Raw genomic sequence first — 22,917 nt, 5'->3', positions numbered from 1 at the left:
AAATTGTACTGATGTAAATAATGTTGGTTTCACCTGAAAGAAATTGACATAAAACACTGTTGGGAAAATACCGTTGTCATGTCAGCCAGGTTCTGCTCACAAGCCCTATATTAAATATTACATTTTACCGCAAACATACTGCTGGCCACATCATGCTCTGTCACTGATAAGAATATGGTAACACATTTCCCTGCTAGACTTCCAGTAGCTGTCATGGCGTGCGTCATTAATACTCGTGGGTCCAATCCCCGCTCATAGTTGAAAATATGTATAGTAAGGTTTATAATTTATGTTTTAATAATGATAAAATTGTTTAATACGCTAAACTTCAGCATATTAATAAAAGAAAGTGGATTGTTACAAAATCATGCTTATTGTCAAAGACGTTAGATAATATAACAACCTTAATGAAAGGGTTTGTTATTCTGGAAATTCATTGTGTTGCTCAATATAATATTATTATCATGGTGCTGGGATACACATGATGTGGGCCTTTTAAAGCTCTTCTTGAACCACAGATTTTTAACCTCGGTATTTGTCAAATCCTAGTTACGGCCCTGGTTGTAATTTACATTTGTCAGAGGTTCGCTTGTATGTTTATTGTTGTGTTTGTGGTTTGGAGTGGTGTTGAGCTGTACTGCAAGACACAGAGTACACAAGAGAAGGCTAAAATATAATAAACATCTCATCATTCTGTATGTTTCAATGCAAACATTATTGATAGTATCTACACCTCTCAAAGTGTCAATCAAATCTAAAGGCATAATTGTTCACACAAACTGTCCAATGGATATTATTGGCTTTCCAGATGTACCTCATGTTGCGGTTAGTGAAATTAATGCTTACTCTTAGGAATGTCAGATAATGGCTTTTTGCCGATATCCGATATTCCGATATTGTCCAACTCTTTAATTACCGATACCGATATCAACCGATATATACAGTCGTGGAATTAACACATTATTATGCCTAATTTGGACAACCAGGTATGGTGAAGATAAGGTACTTTTTAAAAAAATGTATAAAATAAAATAAGATAAATAAATTAAAAACATTTTCTTGAATAAAAAAGAAAGTAAAACAATATCAAAACAGTTTCATAGAAACTAGTAATTAATGAAAATTAGTAAAATTAACTGTTAAAGGTTAGTACTATTAGTGGACCAGCAGCACGCACAATCATGTGTGCTTACGGACTGTATCCCTTACGGACTGTATTGATATATATTGATATATAATGTTGGAACCAGAAATATTAATAACAGAAAGAAACAACCCTTTTGTGTGAATGAGTGTATATGTGGAGGGGAGGTTTTTTGGGTTGGTGCACTAATTGTAAGTGTATCTTGTGTTTTTTATGTTGATTTAATTAAAAAAACAAAACAAAAAAAACAAAAAACGATACCGATAATAAAAAAAACGAAACAGATAATTTCCGACATTACATTTTAACGCATTTATCGATGTCCGATATTATCGGACATCTCTACTTACTCTGCATTATGATGACTTTGGATTGGATCCGCAGTGTAGAAGTGGTTCACAAGGTTTGAAATGTAATATTTATTTTCCTCCTCCCTGTTTTTGCAGTGAAGAAAGCGATAGAGTTGAAATCCAGAGGAGTGAAGATGATGCCCAGTAAGGACTCCAGCCACAAAAATGCCGTCTGTAAGTAAACAAACACACTCACTTCAAAAAGATGTAGGGTGTAACAAACAATATGACAAATATGGGTTAGTGTTAATATTCCCATTGGGCATGTTCAAATATTTTGAAGTCAAATATTCTGCAAGGCTCATGCTTTAACAGATACTGGCTCGAGATTTGCCACCATTGCCATCAAGATGTGTAGGATCTATTAATCCTGTTGTTCTGACAAACCTGATAGCAAATGGTGGCCTATTTATACCACCCAGCAGTTGCAACATTGTCCTCCATAATGGAGCTGTTTCCCCTTAAAGCCAGTGAATGGAAGTCCAATATCACCTCTCCCTAAGCTGCATTTATGGTCTCTATTACCTCCTGGGGGAAATATCAGACCTCAGACTGCTTTGCAATGTTCACTAGCTTGTCCATAAATAAGTCTGTTTTGCCATTTGGTGCTGTGCAGGTGGGGTTTTTAATGACTTTTTTTCTGTGAAAATGAGCTGGATGTGGTTTGTGATAATGACACAATGGGAGCAGTGGCGGACTAGCAAAACAGCAAATTCAAAGCAGATGGAAATACAAAAATCTACTTCAGTGCATTTCTCCGACTCGAGCTTGCGTGTGCTATGTCTGTAAATATACCAACCATTAAACATAAGAGCTTTTGTGAGACAAATCATAGGAACGAACATGTCACATTCAAAGGTAACTATTTTATTTGTATCATATTAAAAATAATATGTTTGTAACAGTACTTGAAACATCTTCATCGACTTTGTTGGGCTAAACAAAAAAAAAGACAACAACAGCAAAATAACCAAAAAAATAAGCGAGACACAAAAAACAATAATATGTCTACATTTAATTTTAATAGTTGCAACATATCTTCTTCATCTCTTTGTTGTTCAAAGTCATTAAAAAATACATCCAATTTGTGTTTACTTTATCATTGAAGGCTGAGTGTGTGATATAATAGGATCCAAAAAAGAGTGATAACTAATGTGTGCAGACTGTAAAATTGTATGTACTTTTAGTGAGCGTGTTGCAGGTGATCTACTAAGACTGCGTACAATTGATAACAAGTGCAAAAATTGGTCTATACGCCCCATTTAAAAGATAATTTTATGACTACACTGTCCCCATGGAGACACTAATTTCCCTCCACATTTATGGCATCATATAATTGTACCTGCTTTGCATTTTTTTTTTTGACATGCAGCACACAAATATAATATGTACCAACTTTTTTAGGCTTTATTAAAGTGTGATCTAGACACCAGGATTTATTTTCAGTATGCTGAAAATGCGCTCTGGGAGGCAATGAAGTGTCGTGATAGTGCGTCTGCAATGATCTAGATCAGAGGTGCCTAAAGTGGGGCCCAAGGGCCAAATTTGGCACGCTTAGTCATTTTGTTTCGCCCACCAAAGGGTGGGATCTTTATAATTTACATTTAGGTTATTTGTGTTTCACACTTAAAGTTAGGGTGTCCTTATCCAATAATGATATAATATATTAGTGTATTATCAGCATAAAATAAGTATCAGATGATATCAGTTTGCATGTAAAATTACCGATACAAACAGTCCTGCAGCACATTTACTTGTGCAAAGCTGGAGAGCCAGTTAACATCTAATACATGTCCTTCCATAAGCACACAAGTTAGGTCGTTTCTTGTATATTATTGAAGATAAAGGTGAACATACTGTCACATTGTGTTGGTGACGAACCCCAAGATGCAGAGATGGCGGCAGGCATTGAGCAGGAAAACATGATTTAATTTAACACTAACACAAAAAACAAACAAAAGGGTACAAACAAAAGGCGCACACAAGGCGGAGAATAAACTTGGCTATGAACAAAAACTAACACGAAGGCTAACTGTGGACAAGAAACAAAAACACTTACTGTGACACGAAGGAACTATGACATGAGCAGAGTGAACAGAAGTAGACACAGCTACAACGATAAGTATTAATGACATTGACAATCATCAGCGACAATACCCCAGCACTGACTGGAGGGCAAAGCAGGACTAAATAGTAGCTGGCTGATTGACACCAGGTGTGGCCAGGTGCCAATCAGCCACAGCTGAGGGGACACAGCACTCAGGGAGACAAGCAGGAAATAGAACCAAAATAAGAGCGCTTACAGGAAATAAAGACAGACAGAGGAAAAACTCAAAACATAACTAAACTGTCAGTGACAAACCTGACAGTAGCCCCCCTTCCCACAACGGATACAAGACGTTCTAGAACACCCCTCCCCCCTAAAAAAACAGTCCAAAGTCACAGGAGGGTGGACGGAGGACAAGGCGGTGGGCCGCCAGGCCAAGTGTCCCCGCAACCAGCGGGGAAGAGTCAGGTGGCGACAGCGAGTTGAACGCCGCCGCAATTTGCGAGGCGGTCGCCCGTGAAACGACCACATCCGTGGCCGACAAGAGTATGGTGGCGACCCCTGCTGGCCCACCGGAGAGGGTGGTGGCGACCCCTGCTGGTCCACCGGAGAGGATGGTGGCGACCCCTGCTGGTCCACCGGAGAGGGTGGTGGCGACCCCTGCTGGTCCACCGGAGAGGGTGGTGGCGACCCCTGCTGGTCCACCGGAGAGGGTGGTGGCGACCCCTGCTGGTCCACCGGAGAAGGTGGTGGCGACCCCTGCTGGTCCACCAGAGAGGAGGGTGGCGACCCCTGGTGATCCACCAGAGAGGATGATGGCGACCCCTGCTGGTCCACCGGAGAGGATGGTGGCGACCCCTGCTGGTTCACTGGAGAGGATGATGGCGCCGTCTGTTGCAGACCCGCCGAAGATGATGGTGGCGTAGGTTGCAGACCCACCAGCGATGATGGTGGCGTCTGCTGGCCCACCGGAGATGATGGCGCCATAGGTTGCAGACCCACCGGAGATGATGGCGCCGTAGGTTGCAGACCCACCGGAGATGATGGCGGCATAGGTTGCAGACCCACTGGAGATGATGGTGGCGTCTGCCGGCCCACCGGACTGCATGGTGGCGTCTGCCAGCCCACTGGACTGCATGGTGGCTTCTGCCGGCCCACCGGACTGCATGGTGGCGTCTACTGGCCCACCGGACTGCATGGTGGCGTCTACTGGCCCACCGGACTGCATGGTGGCGTCTGCTGGCCCACCGGACTGCATGGTGGCGTCTGCTGGCCCACCGGACTGCATGGTGGCGTCTGCTGCAGACCCACTTGTGTGAGGAGTAGCTGTGCCTCCTCAGCTGCACAGCTACTTATAGACCCCCCTCAAGGGACGGATCCCAGACGTCCCCAGGTAGGCCCACAGACGACAGGGGTGGGAGGGAGCGGGCTTGAAAAGCGGCCAAACTTTTCTTTAATTTAGCCATTATCCCAAGAATCCTGTCAAGCCTCTCCGACATCGAAGTCTCTGCAGGATTCGTGTTAGGAGGCTGGAGTATTCTGTCACATTGTGTTGGTGACGAACCCCAAGATGCAGAGATGGCGGCAGGCATTGAGCAGGAAAACATGATTTAATTTAACATTAAAACTGCACTGTTCCCCTAGCATTCAAGAAAGCGGTTATTCATCCTCTGCTCAAAAGACCTAACCTTGATCCTGACCTCATGGTAAACTACCGACCGGTGTCCCACCTTCCCTTTATTTCGAAAATCCTCGAAAAAATTGTCGCACAGCAGCTAAATGAACACTTAGTGTCTAACAATCTCTGTGAACCTTTTCAATCCGGTTTCAGGGCAAATCACTCTACGGAGACAGCCCTCGCAAAAATGACTAATGATCTACTGCTAACGATGGATTCTGATGCGTCATCTATGTTGCTGCTTCTTGATCTTAGCGCTGCTTTCGATACCGTCGATCATAATATTTGATTAGAGCGTATCAAAACACGTATTGGTATGTCAGACTTAGCTTTGTCGTGGTTTAACTCTTATCTTACTGACAGGATGCAATGCGTCTCCCATAATAATGTGACCTCGGACTATGTTAAGGTAACGTGCGGAGTTCCTCAGGGTTCGGTTCTTGGCCCTGCACTCTTTAGTATTTACATGCTGCCGCTAGGCGACATCATACGCAAATACGGTGTTAGCTTTCATTGTTATGCTAATGACACCCAACTCTACATGCCCCTAAAGCTGACCAACACGCCGGATTGTAGTCAGCTGGAGGCGTGTCTTAATGAAATTAAACAATGGATGTCCGCTAACTTCTTGCAACTCAACGCCAAGAAAACGGAAATGCTGATTATCGGTCCTGCTAAACACCGACATTTATTTAATAATACCACCTTAACATTTGACAACCAAACAATTACACAAGGCGAATCAGTAAAGAATCTGGGTATTATCTTCGACCCAACTCTCTCGTTTGAATCACACATTAAGAGTGTTACTAAAACGGCCTTCTTTCATCTCCGTAATATCGCTAAAATTCGTTCTATTTTATCCACTAGCGACGCTGAGATCATTATTCATGCGTTCGTTACGTCTCGTCTCGACTACTGTAACGTATTATTTTCGGGTCTCCCTATGTCTAGCATTAAAAAATTACAGTTGGTACAAAATGCGGCTGCTAGACTTTTGACAAGAACAAGAAAGTTTGATCATATTACGCCTATACTGGCTCACCTGCACTGGCTTCCTGTGCACTTAAGAAGTGACTTTAAGGTTTTACTACTTACGTATAAAATACTACACGGTCTAGCTCCGTCCTATCTTGTCGATTGCATTGTACCATATGTCCCGGCAAGAAATCTGCGTTCAAAGAACTCCGGCTTATTAGTGATTCCCAGAGCCCAAAAAAAGTCTGCGGGCTATAGAGCGTTTTCTATTCGGGCTCCAGTACTATGGAATGCCCTCCCGGTAACAATTAGAGATGCTACCTCAGTAGAAGCATTTAAGTCCCATCTTAAAACTCATTTGTATACTCTAGCCTTTAAATAGCCCCCCTGTTAGACCAGTTGATCTGCCGTTTCTTTTCTTTTCTCCTCTGCTCCCCTTTTCCTTGAGGGGGGGGGGCACAGGTCCGGTGGCCATGGATGAAGTGCTGGCTGTCCAGAGTCGGGACCCGGGGTGGACCGCTCGCCTGTGCATCGGCTGGGAACATCTCTGCGCTGCTGACCCGTCTCCGCTCGGGATGGTGTCCTGCTGGCCCCACTATGGACTGGACTCTTACTACTATTATGTTGGATCCACTATGGACTGGACTCTCACAATATTATGTCAGACCCACTCGACATCCATTGCTTTCGGTCTCCCCTAGAGGGGGGGGGGTTACCCACATATGCGGTCCTCTCCAAGGTTTCTCATAGTCATTCACATCGACGTCCCACTGGGGTGAGTTTTTCCTTGCCCGTATGTGGGCTTTGTACCGAGGATGTCGTTGTGGCTTGTGCAGCCCTTTGAGACACTTGTGATTTAGGGCTATATAAATAAAGATTGATTGATTGATTGATGAAACCAAAAACAAACAAAAGGGTTCAAACAAAAGGCGCGCACAAGGCGGAGAACAAACTTGGCTATGAACAACAACTCACACAAAGGCTAACTGTGGACCAGAAACATATACACTTACTGTGACTTTAAGGAACTATGACATGAGCAGAGTGAACAGAAGTAGACACAGCTACAACGATAAGTATTAATGACATTGACAATCATCAGCGACGATACTCCAGCACTGACTGGAGGGCAAAGCAGGATTAAATAGGAGCTGGCTGATTGACACCAGGTGTGGCCAGGTGCCAATCAGCCACAGCACTCAAGTAGACAAGCAGGAAATAGAACCAACATAAGAGCGCTTACAGGATTAAAGACAGACAGAGGAAAAACTCAAAACATAACTAAACTGTCAGTGACAAACCTGACAGTAGCTCCCTTTCCCACAACGGATACCAGACGTTCTAGAACACCCCTACCCCCCAAAAAACAGTCCAAAGTCACGGGAGGGTGGAGGGAGGACAAGGCGGTGGGCCGCCAGGCCAAGTGTCCCCGCAACCAGCGGGGAAGAGTCAGGTGGCGACGGCGAGTTGAACGCCGCCGCAATTTGCGAGGCGGTCGCCCGTGAAACGACCACATCCGTGGCCGACAAGAGTATGGTGGCGACCCCTGCTGGCCCACCGGAGAGGGTGGTGGCGACCCCTGCTGGTCCACCGGAGAGGGTGGTGGCGACCCCTGCTGGTCCACCGGAGAGGATGGTGGCGACCCCTGCTGGTCCACCGGAGAGGATTGTGGCGACCCCTGCTGGTCCACCGGAGAGGATTGTGGCGACCCCTGCTGGTCCACCGGAGAGGATGGTGGCGACCCCTGCTGGTCCACCGGAGAGGATGATGGCGTCGTCTTTTGCAGATCCGCCGAAGATGATGGTGGCGTCTGCCGGCCCACTGGAGATGATGGCGCCATAGGTTGCAGACCCACCGGAGATGATGGCGCCGTAGGTTGCAGACCCACCGGAGATGATGGTGGCGTCTGCCGGCCCACCGGAGATGATGGCGCCATAGGTTGCAGACCCACCGGAGATGATGGCGCCGTAGGTTGCAGACCCACCGGAGATGATGGTGGCGTCTGCCGGCCCACCGGACTGCATGGTGGCGTCTGCCGGCCCACTGGACTGCATGGTGGCATCTGCCAGCCCACCGGACTGCATGGTGGCGTCTGCTGGCCCACCGGACTGCATGGTGGTGTCTGCTGGCCCACCGGACTGCATCAATCAATCTATCAATGTTTATTTATATAGCCCTAAATCACAAGTGTCTCAAAGGGCTGCACAAGCCACAACGACATCCTCGGTGCAGAGCCCACATAAGGGCAAGGAAAAACTCACCCCAGTGGGACGTTGATATGAATGACTATGAGAAACCTTGGAGAGGACCGCATATGTGGGTAACCCCCCCCCTCTAGGGGAGACCGAATGCAATGGATGTCGAGTGGGTCTGACATAATATTGTGAGAGTCCAGTCCATAGTGGATCCAACATGATAGTAAGAGTCCAGTCCATAGTGGGGCCAGCAGGAAACCATCCCGAGCGGAGACGGGTCAGCAGCGCAGAGATGTTCTCAACTGATAACTGATGCACCGGACTGCATGGTGGCATCTGCTGCAGACCCACTTGTGTGAGGAGTAGCTGTGCTTCCTCAGCTGCACAGCTACTTATAGCCCCCCCTCAAGGGACGGATCCCAGACGTCCCCAGATAGGCCCACAGACGACAGGGGTGGGAGGGAGCGGGCTTGAAAAGCGGCCAAACTTTTCTTTAATTTAGCCATTATCCCAAGAATCCTGTCAAGCCTCTCCGCCATCGAAGTCTCTGCGGGATTCGTGTTAGGAGGCTGGAGTATTCTGTCACATTGTGTTGGTGACGAACCCCAAGATGCAGAGATGGCGGCAGGCATTGAGCAGGAAAACATGATTTAATTTAACACTAAAACCAAAAACAAACAAAAGGGTACAAACAAAAGGTGCGCACAAGGCGGAGAACAAACTTGGCTATGAACAAAAACTAAAACTGTGGACAAGAAACAAAAACACTTACTGTGACACAAAGGAACTATGACATGAGCAGAGTGAAAAGAAGTAGACACAGCTACAATGATAAGTATTAATGACATTGACAATCATCAGCGACAATACTCCAGCACTGACTGGAGGGCAAAGCAGGACTAAATAGGAGCTGGCTGATTGACACCAGGTGTGTGGCTGAGGGGACACAGCACTCAGGGAGACCAGCAGGAAATAGAACCAAAATAAGAGCGCTTACAGGAAATAAAGACAGACAGAGGAAAAACTCAAAACATAACTAAACTGTCAGTGACAAACCTGACACATACTAGGCTATAGGCTACTAGGAGCGAGCAGCTCTACAACATCTAAGCACACAAGCTAGACATACGTAATAAGTGTCCTTCATTAAACAATATTGCACTATAAAAAAGCACATTTTTCAATATAAACAAGTATCAAATAATTATAGTTGCATATTATTTTTACATAGAGAGTCTCCAAGGTATATTAGAAAGTATCCACTAACAGACAAGTCCCTATTATTTAATTTACTGAGTCATAAGCTTAACTTCATAAATTATTGTGGCCACTAGGTGTCGCCAAAAAAAAAAATATATATACCACTTCACTCCAATTTAAGAAGCAGCATAAGTCCATTCTGGACGTTTAATAATAAATAGGTTAGGGTTTTTATACCAACCATTGTTCTCTGTTTGACTCATTTCACTTGACCAAGGCTTTTCTAATATTCCACACTAGAAATTAATACAAGTAGTGTATGTGTGATTCCTGCTGATATTGTACTGGATCAATATCCGTATCGGCCAATGTTTAAGGCTCCATTATTGGTAACGTATTGGAAGTGAAAAAGTTGAATCGGGACACCCCTCCTTAAAATTGCTGGCTTTGGCTTGTGGCCCATTGGCACATATTCACCTTGGCCATTGGCGGCAAAAAGTTTTGACACCCCTGGTCTGGATGCAAAAAAATGCTTAGTGCAAGTGGTTTAATCATATAGGAGATATAAAATTATGCGATAGTGCCTCCAATACATGACAAAAGAGCACCATTAAAGGGGAACATTATCACAATTTCAGAAGGGTTAAAACCATTAAAAATCAGTTCCCAGTGGCTTATTTTATTTTTCAAAGTTTTTTTCAAAATTTTACCCATCACGCAATATCCCTAAAAAAAAGCTTCAAAGTGCCTGATTTTAACCATCGTTATATACACCCGTCAATTTTCCTGTGACGTCACACAGTGATGCTAATACAAACAAACATGGTGCATAGAACAGCAAGGTATAGAGACATTAGCTCGGATTCAGACTCGGATTTCAGCGGCTTAAGCGATTCAACAGATTACGCATGTATTGAAACGGATGGTTGTAGTGTGGAGGCAGGTAGCGAAAACGAAATTGAAGAAGAAACTGAAGCTATTGAGCCATATCAGTTTGAACCGTATGCAAGCGAAACCGACAAAAACGACACGACAGCCAGCGACACGGGAGAAAGCGAGGACGAATTCGGCGATCGCCTTCTAACCAATGATTGGTATGTGTTTGTTTGGCATTAAAGGAAACTAACAACTATGAACTAGGTTTACAGCATATGAAATACATTTGGCAACGACATGCACTTTGAGAGTGCAGACAGCCCATTTCAGGCGCGCTAAGAACATATATTTTTCCACGATTTCAGCACTCAGGTTAACCATACCTAAATAGACACAAAATACTGCATTACACAAGACTACCCGAATGTACTCGAATGATTGAAAAAAATAAATGTTTTTAAGCTAAATTATTGGTAAACACAGTTTATGTATAATAATTTACGTAAAACCGCGAGTAATGAATAAAGTTTTCATCAATTAATATATTCTGTAGACATACCCTCATCCGCTCTCTTTTCCTGAAAGCTGATCTGTCCAGTTTTGGAGTTGATGTCAGCATCTGCTTTGAGTGTCGCAGGATATCCACACATTCTTGCCATCTCTGTCGTAGCATAGCTTTCGTCGGTAAAGTGTGCGGAACAAACGACTGACCATTTCGTCAGCTTTCCCCACACCCTCGTATTTTGAACAAATTTCGTCCAATTTCTTGCCACTTTCGCATCTTTGGGCCACTGGTGCAACTTGAATCCGTCCCTGTTCGTGTTGTTAAACCCTACGACAACACACCGACGAAAGTGAGAAAATGGCGGATTGCTTCCCGATGTGACGTCACGTTGTGACGTCATCGCTCCGAGAGCGAATAATAGAAAGGCGTTTAATTCGCCAAAATTCACCTATTTAGAGTTCGGAAATTGGTTAAAAAAATATATGGTCTTTTTTCTGCAACATCAAGGTATATATTGACGCTTACATACAGTAGGTCTGGTGATAATGTGCCCCTTTAAAAAAACAAATTCTTTGAATTGGTTTTAATCAGCCCCTCAAGTCATTTAGCAACTATACAATTATAAAATTAATTATAATTAGATAATAAGTCTATTATTCTTATTTCTGAAAGTCCAAACAGGTTGACTCACACACAGACAGACTATCCTCTTAATCGTCTGTTTTTGCAGCGCAATGGCCTCCTCTGCCAGCTTACACAAACCCAAATATAGATATAGATCCAAAAGAGTGGCCGAAGTACAGTTTTAATCTTGATGAATAAAAATGCATCGGCTAAATGATTATATTTGCATCTCCTCCTTCCAGTATTGTGAGCGTTCTAGTTTAGAGTAGTTTAGTTTAGTTTAGTTTATTTCTTCGGTCAGTGGTCAACAAAATAAACAAACAGTTTTACATAAACAAACAGTTGTACATTCATAAATTGAACATGTTGCAGACCGAAAGGGTTTAGGCTGAACAATGTCAAATACAAGATGAGCTTCCAAAAATTATGAAATTTCCTTTGCACAACATATTATAAATACACATTGTACACAACATAAACACTGTTCAATTATATACACAGTAAAGGCATGTGAAATATCCTTGTACACGTGTTAAACCTTTGTACCAATTATATACTATATACAAACAATTATACTTCCATTATTATTTATATCCCACGTTTAGTTTTTAATTAGCATTGATAATAGTATTAAATACTGTGTTGATTCAAGAGTGATATATTTTTTCAAGACATAGGTCTTAAAGTGTTTTTTAAATGTGCGAATGGAACTGGAACATTTTAAGGAATCATCCAAGCTGTTTCCCAGATGAACCCCCCTGACAGAAACACGTCTACTTTTTAATGTCGTTCTTATGTTTGCTTTCTGAAAGACAGCTGAACCTCTGAGGTCATAGGAACCTAGGTTTGAACCTCTCCTGTAGACACGGAGGCAGCATGTGATTATGAGCTTTATACGTCACAATAGCAGTGTTGAGGTCAACAAGATCGTGCAGTTGTAATATTTTTAATTTAATAAACAAAGCATTGGTATGGTCATGATAATCCGCATAATTTACAATTCTAATCTAGTCATCAGCATATAGTCTGCATTTTTACATGAACACAGACGCGCTAAAGAGATTGCGCTATGAAGTTTGTTTGTGTTTTAATACACGCAAACCTTTAGTAGATCATGCCTTGATTGTGTTGTTGACCAACTACTATCATGAACTGATGATGCAGTGACATGCTTTGAGGTTGCATTCTACATGTATATGTCTCCTATTGAGGTTATATCATTTAGCTTCATTTGATTTATTTAGACATTTGTAAAGGACATTGGTCACAAGGCAGCAATGCATATGGTGTTTTAATGATAAATACAATAATTGTGTTGGCTGGCAGCTATGGGACTGAAACAGTATTACGTCCATGCGATGCATCCTTTATATATTACGGAAGGCCGCGCTCATACCTCAACTGTTCCTTAGCTTTCACCTTCATTGTCAAATGCTCATCAATAAATCTGCTCATTTACATGCTCAGTCAAGCATGTGCTTCTGCAATTATCATTAGTGTGTGTGTGTGTGTGTGTGTGTGTGTGTGTGTGTGTGTGTGTGTGTGTGTGTGTGTGTGTGTGTGTGTGTGTGTGTGTGTGTGTGTGCACGTGCATGTGTGGCTTAGATATTTATCAATGATGAATATTTGGGGATGAGTTCAAATCGCACACACACACACACGCGCATACCCTTGTGCCATGACTCTGTTTGCATGTTTCCCTCAGGCTACACAGTAAATTTATTACAGAAGAACGGATAAGAGAATTTGAGAAAAGCAGCTCGGGATGTCTCTTAAATATATATTAGGCTAATATTTAAAACTAACTGAGCACAGCACAGCTGCAGAAAGTCAGTTAACCTTATGACTTGTGAAACACCCGGCCCTTAGCTCACGGAACATTGCTCCGTGTGGGATTCTGTTTGATATTTAAGTGAAATTACGGTGATCTCCATTGCTTCCTGTTCGTGTGTTAAAACCTTTTCCCAAAAGTAGCCGGTGCACTAAATTGCAACTGCACAGAAGACAACATGCTTTGCGATCTGCAATAATTATGTGGCGCCAAAGAATGATGATAATAACTGTTAAATGGGTTGTCCAGGGATACTTCAAGCTTTGTTCAGCTCTGGACCAAAATGAGGAATTTAATTTCTCACTCTGGGACCAACGTTCATTAAAACAAATAGCAGCATGGTTGTAGTGGAGACCAAACTGTATAAAAAATTACTTCACGCATTGGGTCGAAGGGTTTGCGTGGTTTCCCTAACATAGTGCAGAGTATAGAGGCCACCAAGAAGGAAAAAGCATCATTAAAACATTATAAAATGGAGGCCAAAGTCCTTTTTCTTTGGTCCCGGACCAGTATTTCAACACTTTGGCCCTCCCAGTGGTAATATTTTTGCTGTATGGCAAATAATGTGCAGTCTTTAAACAATTTGTAATCATTATGTGGAAGCAGAGGCTGAAGATAATGAGTTTTTGCTGTCTAGAGAATGGAGTGCATATGAATCATAATTTAACAGACTGCCTATAATGGCTGCAAGCCAACATTAAAGCTCGGTCCAATATGCAAGCGCACATGAGAGTAAGGGCCTGATCTACTAAGATCCCAATAATAATTGTTAATTGCACATACTATAAGCGGCTGTGTTGTAGGTGATCTACTAAGAAATACTGCTAAGCGCAATCGATAACAAGTGCAAAAGTGGCGCGGACCACCTATTTAAATGAGGATTGTATTGTGTTCTTCTTGCTGTCACAATGGAGACGTTTACATCCAGGCACTGCACATTATTTGTTACTTGCCATGATTTAAACATTTTATTTCTACAAATGTTATTAGTTTTAAAAGCTTTTTACTTTATTTTAGTCATTGACTTTACATCGCAATCTTAATTTTAGCATTAATAATTATATTTTGTTTATTCTAGTTTGAAAATGTTACAATGTACAATTCAAATTAGATATTTTGGTTTTCCCCACGTGGAAAATTGTGTTTAAAGATTTCGCAACATTCCGGGGATACTTAATTTTGAGAATTGCATGTTGAATAAAACTTGTTTTCAGAATGAAATACTTTTTGCTATTTTAAAAGTGCTGCTAATTTCGAAATGTACAAATCTTAATTTAGGATGTTTTTATGAAGTCAAATTAACTACCTGCATGGACAGATAATTTCACTATTTTTTTTTCCTAAAATCAAGTCTTTTTATTTAGTATTTTGTCATCTCTCTTTGCAGTGGATCCATTGCATCATGCTCAAATTTGTAGTGTTTTCTAATTTGTGGAACAGGCGCCCCACAATTGTTATCTGCACCATTTTATCTGCGCTATATAGAAGCACGCCTCCCAGAAACAACTTTTAGTGCGCCAAAGGTGCGCTCTGGGAGATGCAGGTGCCAAAAACAGTGAGATGGGGCACTGTAATGACGACACAAGAAAATGCACGTTGTAATATTTTTTTTTTCTTATAGGATATATATATATATCAATAAACATTCAAAAAATATGAATAGCATAAAAAAAAGCCAGCAGACACCAAAATAAATCAATTTATCAAGCATCTATAAAATTGTATTGCTACATAGTTATGTCTAATACTTCTAACAATTCTAATATGTTGCCATGCACACAGAGGATTCTTTCTCCGTAAGTTGGCATTTGCACGCGATCGCCTCCTACTCACAAGCAACCATTTGTGCATAACTGTGCTAAAAATACGCAAAAACAGCGGCTGCTAATCGTTTCAGGCTTCATAATTTCAAATTACGAGTGCCAAATGATTATATTTGCATATGCTCCTCCCAGGATTGTGGGTGTTTTGATAATCAGCATATATTATGCGTATACATTCTGCATTTAAATGAAAGACAAGAATGCTAAATGGATTCCGCTCGCTATTTTGCTCTTTTAAGAGACGCAATCCTCAGTGCACAAATGAAGTCGATCATTTTTCATCAAGTTTGCACATTTTGGTCCTAACAAACTTTTAGTAGATCAGGCCCTACATGTACAAGTTTGGGTGTGTATATGAATATTTTTTTCAGACTCATTACATTGTGTATGGATGCTGACTGAACAGGTATAAAGATATGATTTTCTTTTTAGACACATTTAAGAGTCATAAAGAAAAGTTTGGAAATGGCCAGTCTTGTAGCTATAGCAACCTTACTGCAGAAAGGGTCTGATCATCAAGAGAGGCTGAGATGCACATTTTACACACAATTGCACAACTATGTTGACTCATGAAGTAAACAAAACGTTTTAAAATGTGTGTTTCTTTTATTATGTTTGTGTTGTAACTACAGTGTGTTAATGTGTATGCGGCTTACATGATCTGATATCTGGGGAAAAAAAGACTGCAGACTTTAGGGCTTGGCTTGATTGACCTGAGTGCATGAGACAGTGAAGGGGAAAGAGAAGACAGAGTGGATAAGAGGTGTCGAGTTTGAGAGAGCAAATCAACAAACTACACTTCACACATATGACTCTCCTCATCCGTTCGCCAAACTGAAGCGCAGCTCCAAAGCACTTACCTGCAACACGTGACGGGCGATTTCACACCACACTTTCCACTCCCACGCTGTCTCGCTCCTACCCGTCTGCATAAAGGGTTGATCTTTGAAGCCTCTGTCAAGGAAGTAAAACATATCTCATTGCCATTGTTGGTGTGAAACTACTCTGTGAAGGGTTGTGGTTATGATGTCTATGGCCCCGTTTACACTACACACCAAATCTAATTTGGTTGCCCTCAAGTAACACAAATCTGATTTCTTTGCCAGTTTAAAGGCCTACTGAAACCCACTACTACCGACCACGCAGTCTGATAGTTTATATATCAATGATGAAATCTTAACATTGCAACACATGCCAATACGGCCGGGTTAGCTTACTAAAGTGCAATTTTAAATTTCGCGCGAAATATCCTGCTGAAAACGTCTCGATATGATGACGCCTGCGCGTGTCGTCACGGATTGTAGAGGACATTTTGGGACAACATGGTGGCCAGCTATTAAGTCATTTGTTTTCATCGCAAAATTCCACAGTATTCTGGACATCTTTGTTGGTGAATCTTTTGCAATTTGTTCAATGAACAATGGAGACAGCAAAGAAGAAAGCTGTAGGTGGGAAGCGGTGTATATACACAAACACAGCCGGTGTTTCATTGTTTACATTCCTGAAAGATGACAGTCAAGCTTTACCATTGGCCTGTGGAGAACTGGGACAACAGAGACTCTTACCAGGAGGACTTTGAGTTGGATACGCAGACGCGGTACCGTGAGTACGCTTCCAAACATTTGATCGTTTGCCCGTACGTGCGTGCCGCTATGTGCATGTCACGTACGCAACTTTGGAGACTTTGGGGAAATATATGTGCTGTATGAACTTTGGGGAGGTGAACAATACTTTGGGCTGTGGGATTGAGTGTGTTGTGCAGGTGTTTGAGTTGTATTGGCGGGTTATATGGACGAGAGGGGGGAGGTGTTTGTTATGCGGGATTAATTTGTGGCATATTAAATACAAGCCTGGTTGTGTTGTGGCTAATAGAGTATATGTCTTGTGTTTATTTACTGTTTTAGTCATTCCCAGCTGAATATCAGGTCCCACCCGCCTCTCACAGCATCTTCCCTATCTGAATCGCTCCCACTGCCCTCTAGTCCTTTACTCTCACTGTCCTCATCCACAAATCTTTCATCCTCGCTCAAATTAATGGGGAAATCGTCGCTTTCTCGGTCAGAATCGCTCTCGCTGCTGGTGGCCATGATTGTAAACAATGTGCGGATGTGAGGAGCTCCACAACCTGTGACGTCACGCGCATATCGTCCGCTACTTCTGGTACAGGCAAGGTTTTTTTATCAGCGACCAAAAGTTGCAAACTTTATCGTCGATGTTCTCTACTAAATCCTTTCAGCAAAAATATGGCAATATCGCGAAATGATCAAGTATGACACATAGAATGGACCTGCTATCCCCGTTTAAATAAGAAAATCACATTTCGGTAGGCCTTTTAACACTCCAAAGTGCTTCAAATCTGATCTTTTTACATCAGATTCAGGCTACATCAGGGGGTGGTCCTGAATTGGATTGGAATCTGATCTTTTCAAATGTCTAAATGCAATGCGACCCATATGTGACTTTTTCGTCAGTTTTGGGTGAGCTATGTTACTCGTGTGCGCGGGAAAAGACGCAGGCGCTATCGGAAGTGGATCTTTTATAACATCTGGTTTCGGTGAGCGAAGTCTATTTAAGACGACCAAATTTTCGGTCAAGTCAATAATGCACAAATAATAGGTTATATGTAACATATGAATATGTACTTTGATTCCGAAGAAATAGCGATTGTTGAAGGATGGGAATTGATGCTGTGGCGTATTTGCTTACGTGTGAGTTGAAAAAATAAAGCTCACTTAGATCCACGTTAATGTCAGTCTGTCCTCTACTTAACAGCCATAAAAAGATTAGAGCCCTCCCTAATATATTACACTACATATACCCATTCATACATTATATTACTTTAATTAACTTTCACATAAAATACACTCAAGTTGTTGCGACTTTTATTTTATTTTTTTCGTAGTTGCGACACTTTCACTTTATCGAAGTGCGCATGCAAGTGATATTGGGGCCTGTGCGTCTACAGTGGAGTCTCATAAAAATCACATTTTACTTGCAGTGTAAACAGTCAGCTGGAAAAAAAATCTGATTAAAAAAAATAAGTTCAGGCCTCTTTGGCCTGCAGTGTAAACATAGTCTTTGTCTCAGACATGTTTAACAAGTTACTTTAAGGAACAACACCTGGTTATATTTGTACAATTCAACATATCCCCCCCGCGACCCCAAAGGGAATAAGCGGTAGAAAATGGATGGATGGAAAAAGTAATAGGAAGCTTATATTTAACCTTACACCCTCTTCATGTATTTTACTGTTTACATGTTTAAATTAAAGGCCTACTGAAACCCACTACTACCGACCACGCAGTCTGATAGTTGATATATCAATGATGAAATCTTAACATTGCAACACATGCCAATACGGCCGGGTTAGCTTACTAAAGTGCAATTTTAAATTTTGCGCGAAATATCCTGCTGAAAACGTCTCGGTATGATGACGTCAGCGCGTGACGTCACGGATTGTAGAGGACATTTTGGGACAGCATAGTGGCCAGCTATTAAGTCGTCTGTTTTCATCGCACAATTCCACAGTATTCTGGACATCTATGTTGGTGAATCTTTTGCAATTTGTTCAATGAACAATGGAGACAGCAAAGAAGAAAGCTGTAGGTGGGAAGCGGTGTATTGCGGCCGACTTCAGCAACACAAACACGGCCGGTGTTTCATTGTTTACATTCCCGAAATATGACAGTCAATCTTTACCATTGGCCTGTGGAGAACTGAGACAACAGAGACTTTTACCAGGAGGACTTTGAGTTGGATACGCAGACACGGTACCGTGAATACGCTTCCAAACATTTGATCGCTTGCCCGTACGTGCGTGCCGCTTTGTGCATGTCACGTACCTAAGTTTGGGGACTTTGGGGAAATATATGTGCTGTATGAACTTTGGGGAGATGAACGGTACTTTGGGCTGTGGGATTGAGTGTGTTGTGCAGGTGTTTGAGTTGTATTGGCGGGTTATATGGACGGGAGGGGGGAGGTGTTTGTTATGCGAGATTAATTTGTGGCATATTAAATATAAGCCTGGTTGTGTTGTGGCTAATAGAGTATATATATGTCTTGTGTTTATTTACTGTTTTAGTCATTCCCAGCTGAATATCAGGTCCCACCCGCCTCTCACAGCATCTTCCCTATCTGAATCGCTCCCACTGCCCTCTAGTCCTTCACTCTCACTTTCCTTATCCACAAATCTTTCATCCTCGCTCAATTTAATGTGGATATCGTCGCTTTCTCGGTCCGAATCGCTCTCGCTGCTGGTGGCCATGATTGTAAACAATGTGCGGATGTGAGGCGCTCCACAACCTGTGACGTCACGCCACTCGTCTGCTACTTCCGGTACAGGCAAGGCTTTTTTATCAGCGACCAAAAGTTGCGAACTTTATCGTCGATGTTCTCTACTAAATCCTTTCAGCAAAAATATGACAATATCGCAAAATGATCAAGTATGACACACAGAATGGACCTGCTATCGCCGTTTAAATAAGAAAATCACATTTCAGTAGGCCTTTAAGCTCTGTGTGAAGGCAAGGAAGGTGGTGGAAAAAGTGACATAATCTCAATAAGCAATTAAAAAGCAAGCACATTGGGTCTAAATTGTTGATCAATGAATATACATATTGTAACACATTTTTGGTAATAGTCAATTAATGTAATATACTACTTGTAGAATTTGGCATAACCTATATTGCTATTGTAGAGTTGTTATTGTTGACTTCAACCTCATCAAGTTTTTATAAGTTCCATCCATCTATCCATTTTCTACCGCTCGTCCCTTTCGGGGTTGCGGGGGGTGCTGGAGCCTATCCCAGCTGCATTCGGGCGGAAGGCGGGGTACGCCCTGGACAAGTCGCCCCCTCATCACAGGGCCAACACACATAGACAGACAACATTCACACACTAGGGCAAATTTAGTGTTGCCAATCAACCTATCCCCAAGTTGTGTAATTTATTTCCTTGTAGTGAAGATGATGTCGTATTCCAGTTCCTTGATGTCTTTGACTACCAGCACTTTGGTTTCTTCTTGTCCCCCATTTTACTTGATGTAGGATTGACAGTAGCCACTCCAAGTGCTCTGAATTATTCCCCCTGCTTCCTCAACTCGCATATCTTCTTGGCAATGTGAGCCTTGTGTTTTTTCAGATGTTCATATGTGTTTGTTCCTTTCAAGTGTTTGGAAAAGCGGTGTTACATGATAATCTTTCTAGTATCGAGTAATCTAATTAATTACGTTTATATACGTTACAACGGCGTTACGATACGTTTGATGTAACGTGGCACGTTACTTTTCATGCGGACAAGACTGCTTTGGAATCCCAGCAGGTTCATAGCAGGAAGTAGCTCTTTACTAGTACAAATAACAGCCACCGCAGGCTCACACACTCACACACACACACACACACACACACACACACGTAAATACGCGTACACACTACTACTACTACTACTACGGGAGAATAATGAACATTAGGGATGGAAATTGTTAATTGTTGTGATTCCATTTTCGATTCCGCTTAACGATTAATTTCTTTATCCGTTGTCTTACCGATTCTCATTTTGACAAAAGGATAACAAACAAGTTGATTAGCGTTAACTTTGTTTAGTTTAGAAGAAACATGAATGTATTAAGTCAACAGTGGGGTCCCTAAGAGGCCGACAGCCTCCAAGGGGTGCCAGGGTCAGGACTCAGGGGTTCCCCAGAAAAAGAAACGTTTTGAAAATAAATAGTCTACAGTAGCAGATAACAAATAACAAATATTACATAAAATTATAATTTTTTTAAAGAATATGAGCTGACCACTCGAAAGTAAAACTACGTCAGCTAGGAACAAATACAAGCAAGTCAAGTCCAATAAAGCTGTGCATTGTGCATTTCTACCACCATCAGCTACAAAAAAACAGATATGAGCCTTTTTCTGCCCAAAAAATAAGTATATCTGTTTTTTGTCAGGAAAGATATGATATTTTTTTGACTAATTACGATTTATCCGCTATGGAAAAAATCTCTCAGACATGGAGGAGGCACAGAGCCTGCCAGTCAGATGCTGTATTGTCACGAGTTGCATGAGAAGTATTAATTTCATGTTTACAGTTAACAATAGCAGCTTTTACAATGAATTGCAAACATGACATGCAGTGTTAGTTAGTCAGTTAGTTAGTTAATTAGTTAGATAGTTAGTTACCTACATACCTACCTATAGTGTATTGCTGAGGTTGCTGCTCATAGAGTCACTTCCGACTTGGAAATGTCTTGCATTCAAAGTTTTCACTTTCGATGTGGGCTAATGTTTCTGGTAGTATTTCCTCTCTTTGATGAAATCTTCACTTTGCTCGTATTGCAAGTTGCCTTGTTGTCTTGCTTTCTCGTGACCAACTCTCCAGCGTTTGTGTTACTTCCGCGACGTGCGTGGTTACGTCACACGCGCCCACAGAAATCGGAAAAGGGAATCGTTAGCAAAACTGGCAAAAGATTCCCAGGAATCGAAACACTGAGAGCGGGTTCCAAAAAAGAACCAGTTTTTGATTCCCATCCCTAATAAATATTCAATAAAGTGACAATCATCAAGAATAATAAGTATATATACCCTGTTTGTGAACAAGAAGGTACACAGCAATTGACGCACGCTTTATTAACTATCAGTAAACATATTCCAAAGGCGCTGCCATCAACAATCACCTTCCAGTCCGCAGAAATGTAATGTGATCCTTTTTTTAATTTTGCTTTTTTTTTTAAAAAATGTTTTTTCTTCTAGACCAGGGGTCAGCAACCTTTACCACTCAAAATAAAGAAAACAATGAGAGCCACGAAACTCTTTTGAAATTTAAAATGAAATAACACTGCATACAAAGTTTTTTTTTGCTTTGTGCTATGTATCAACCAGGGGTCTCAGACACGCGGACCGCACCATAATACGAACATTTTATGTTAGTGCGGCCCGCAAGTTTTAAATGAATGCCGCTTGACAGCATCACACTTGCCAACCCTCCCAATTTTTCTGGGAGACACCCAAATTTCAGAGCAACTATTCTCTCGAATGTCTGCTGATTTTCACCCAAACAACAATAATAAGGGCGCACTATGATGGCACTGCCTTTAGCGCCCTCTACAACCTGTACAAACAGCTTGCCAGCCCAGTCACATGTTGTATGCGGCTTCTGCAGACACACGTAAGTGACTGCAAGGCATACTTGTTCAACAGCCATACAGGTCACACTGAGGGTGCCCGTTTAAACAACTTTAACACTCTTACTAATATGCGCCACACTGTGAACCCACACCAAACAAGAATGACAAACACATCCCCCCCCCCCCCCTCCCCTCCGTGCGTCGGTTGAGGTGGGCTACAGGCAGGCCAGTCTAGTACCCGCACTCTTTTACTATGAAGCCATGTTGATGTAACACGTGGCTTGGCATTGTCTTGCTGAAATAAGCAGGGGCGTCCATTGTAACGTTGCTTGGATGGCAACAAATGTTGCTCCAAAACCTGTATGTACCTTTCAGCATTAATGGCGCCTTCACAGATGTGTAAGTTACCCATGTCTTGGGCCCCCATACCATCACAGATGCTGGCTTTTCAACTTTGCGCCTATAACAATCCGGATGGTTCTTTTCCTCTTTGGTCCAGAGGACATGACGTCCACAGTTTCCCCAAAAAATTTGAAATGTGGA

General features: G+C 42.2%; 1 protein-coding gene across 1 annotated transcript in view; it reads left to right on the top strand.

Annotated features, from left to right (window-relative positions):
• Positions 1–22,917, top strand: part of csmd1a (CUB and Sushi multiple domains 1a) — a 1,090,750-nt gene that overhangs the window by 623,083 nt on the left and 444,750 nt on the right. Inside the window, exon 7 of the mRNA XM_061964242.1 lies at positions 1,591–1,668. Coding sequence (XP_061820226.1) covers positions 1,591–1,668 — 78 coding nt within the window. The remainder of the gene's footprint in view (positions 1–1,590; positions 1,669–22,917) is intronic.

Source organism: Nerophis lumbriciformis, linkage group LG06 (assembly GCF_033978685.3).
Source record: "Nerophis lumbriciformis linkage group LG06, RoL_Nlum_v2.1, whole genome shotgun sequence".
In the NCBI taxonomy this organism is placed as follows: Eukaryota; Metazoa; Chordata; class Actinopteri; order Syngnathiformes; family Syngnathidae; genus Nerophis; species Nerophis lumbriciformis.
Note: the sequence above shows the minus strand (reverse complement) of the source record. Positions and strands in the feature narration are given on the sequence as shown.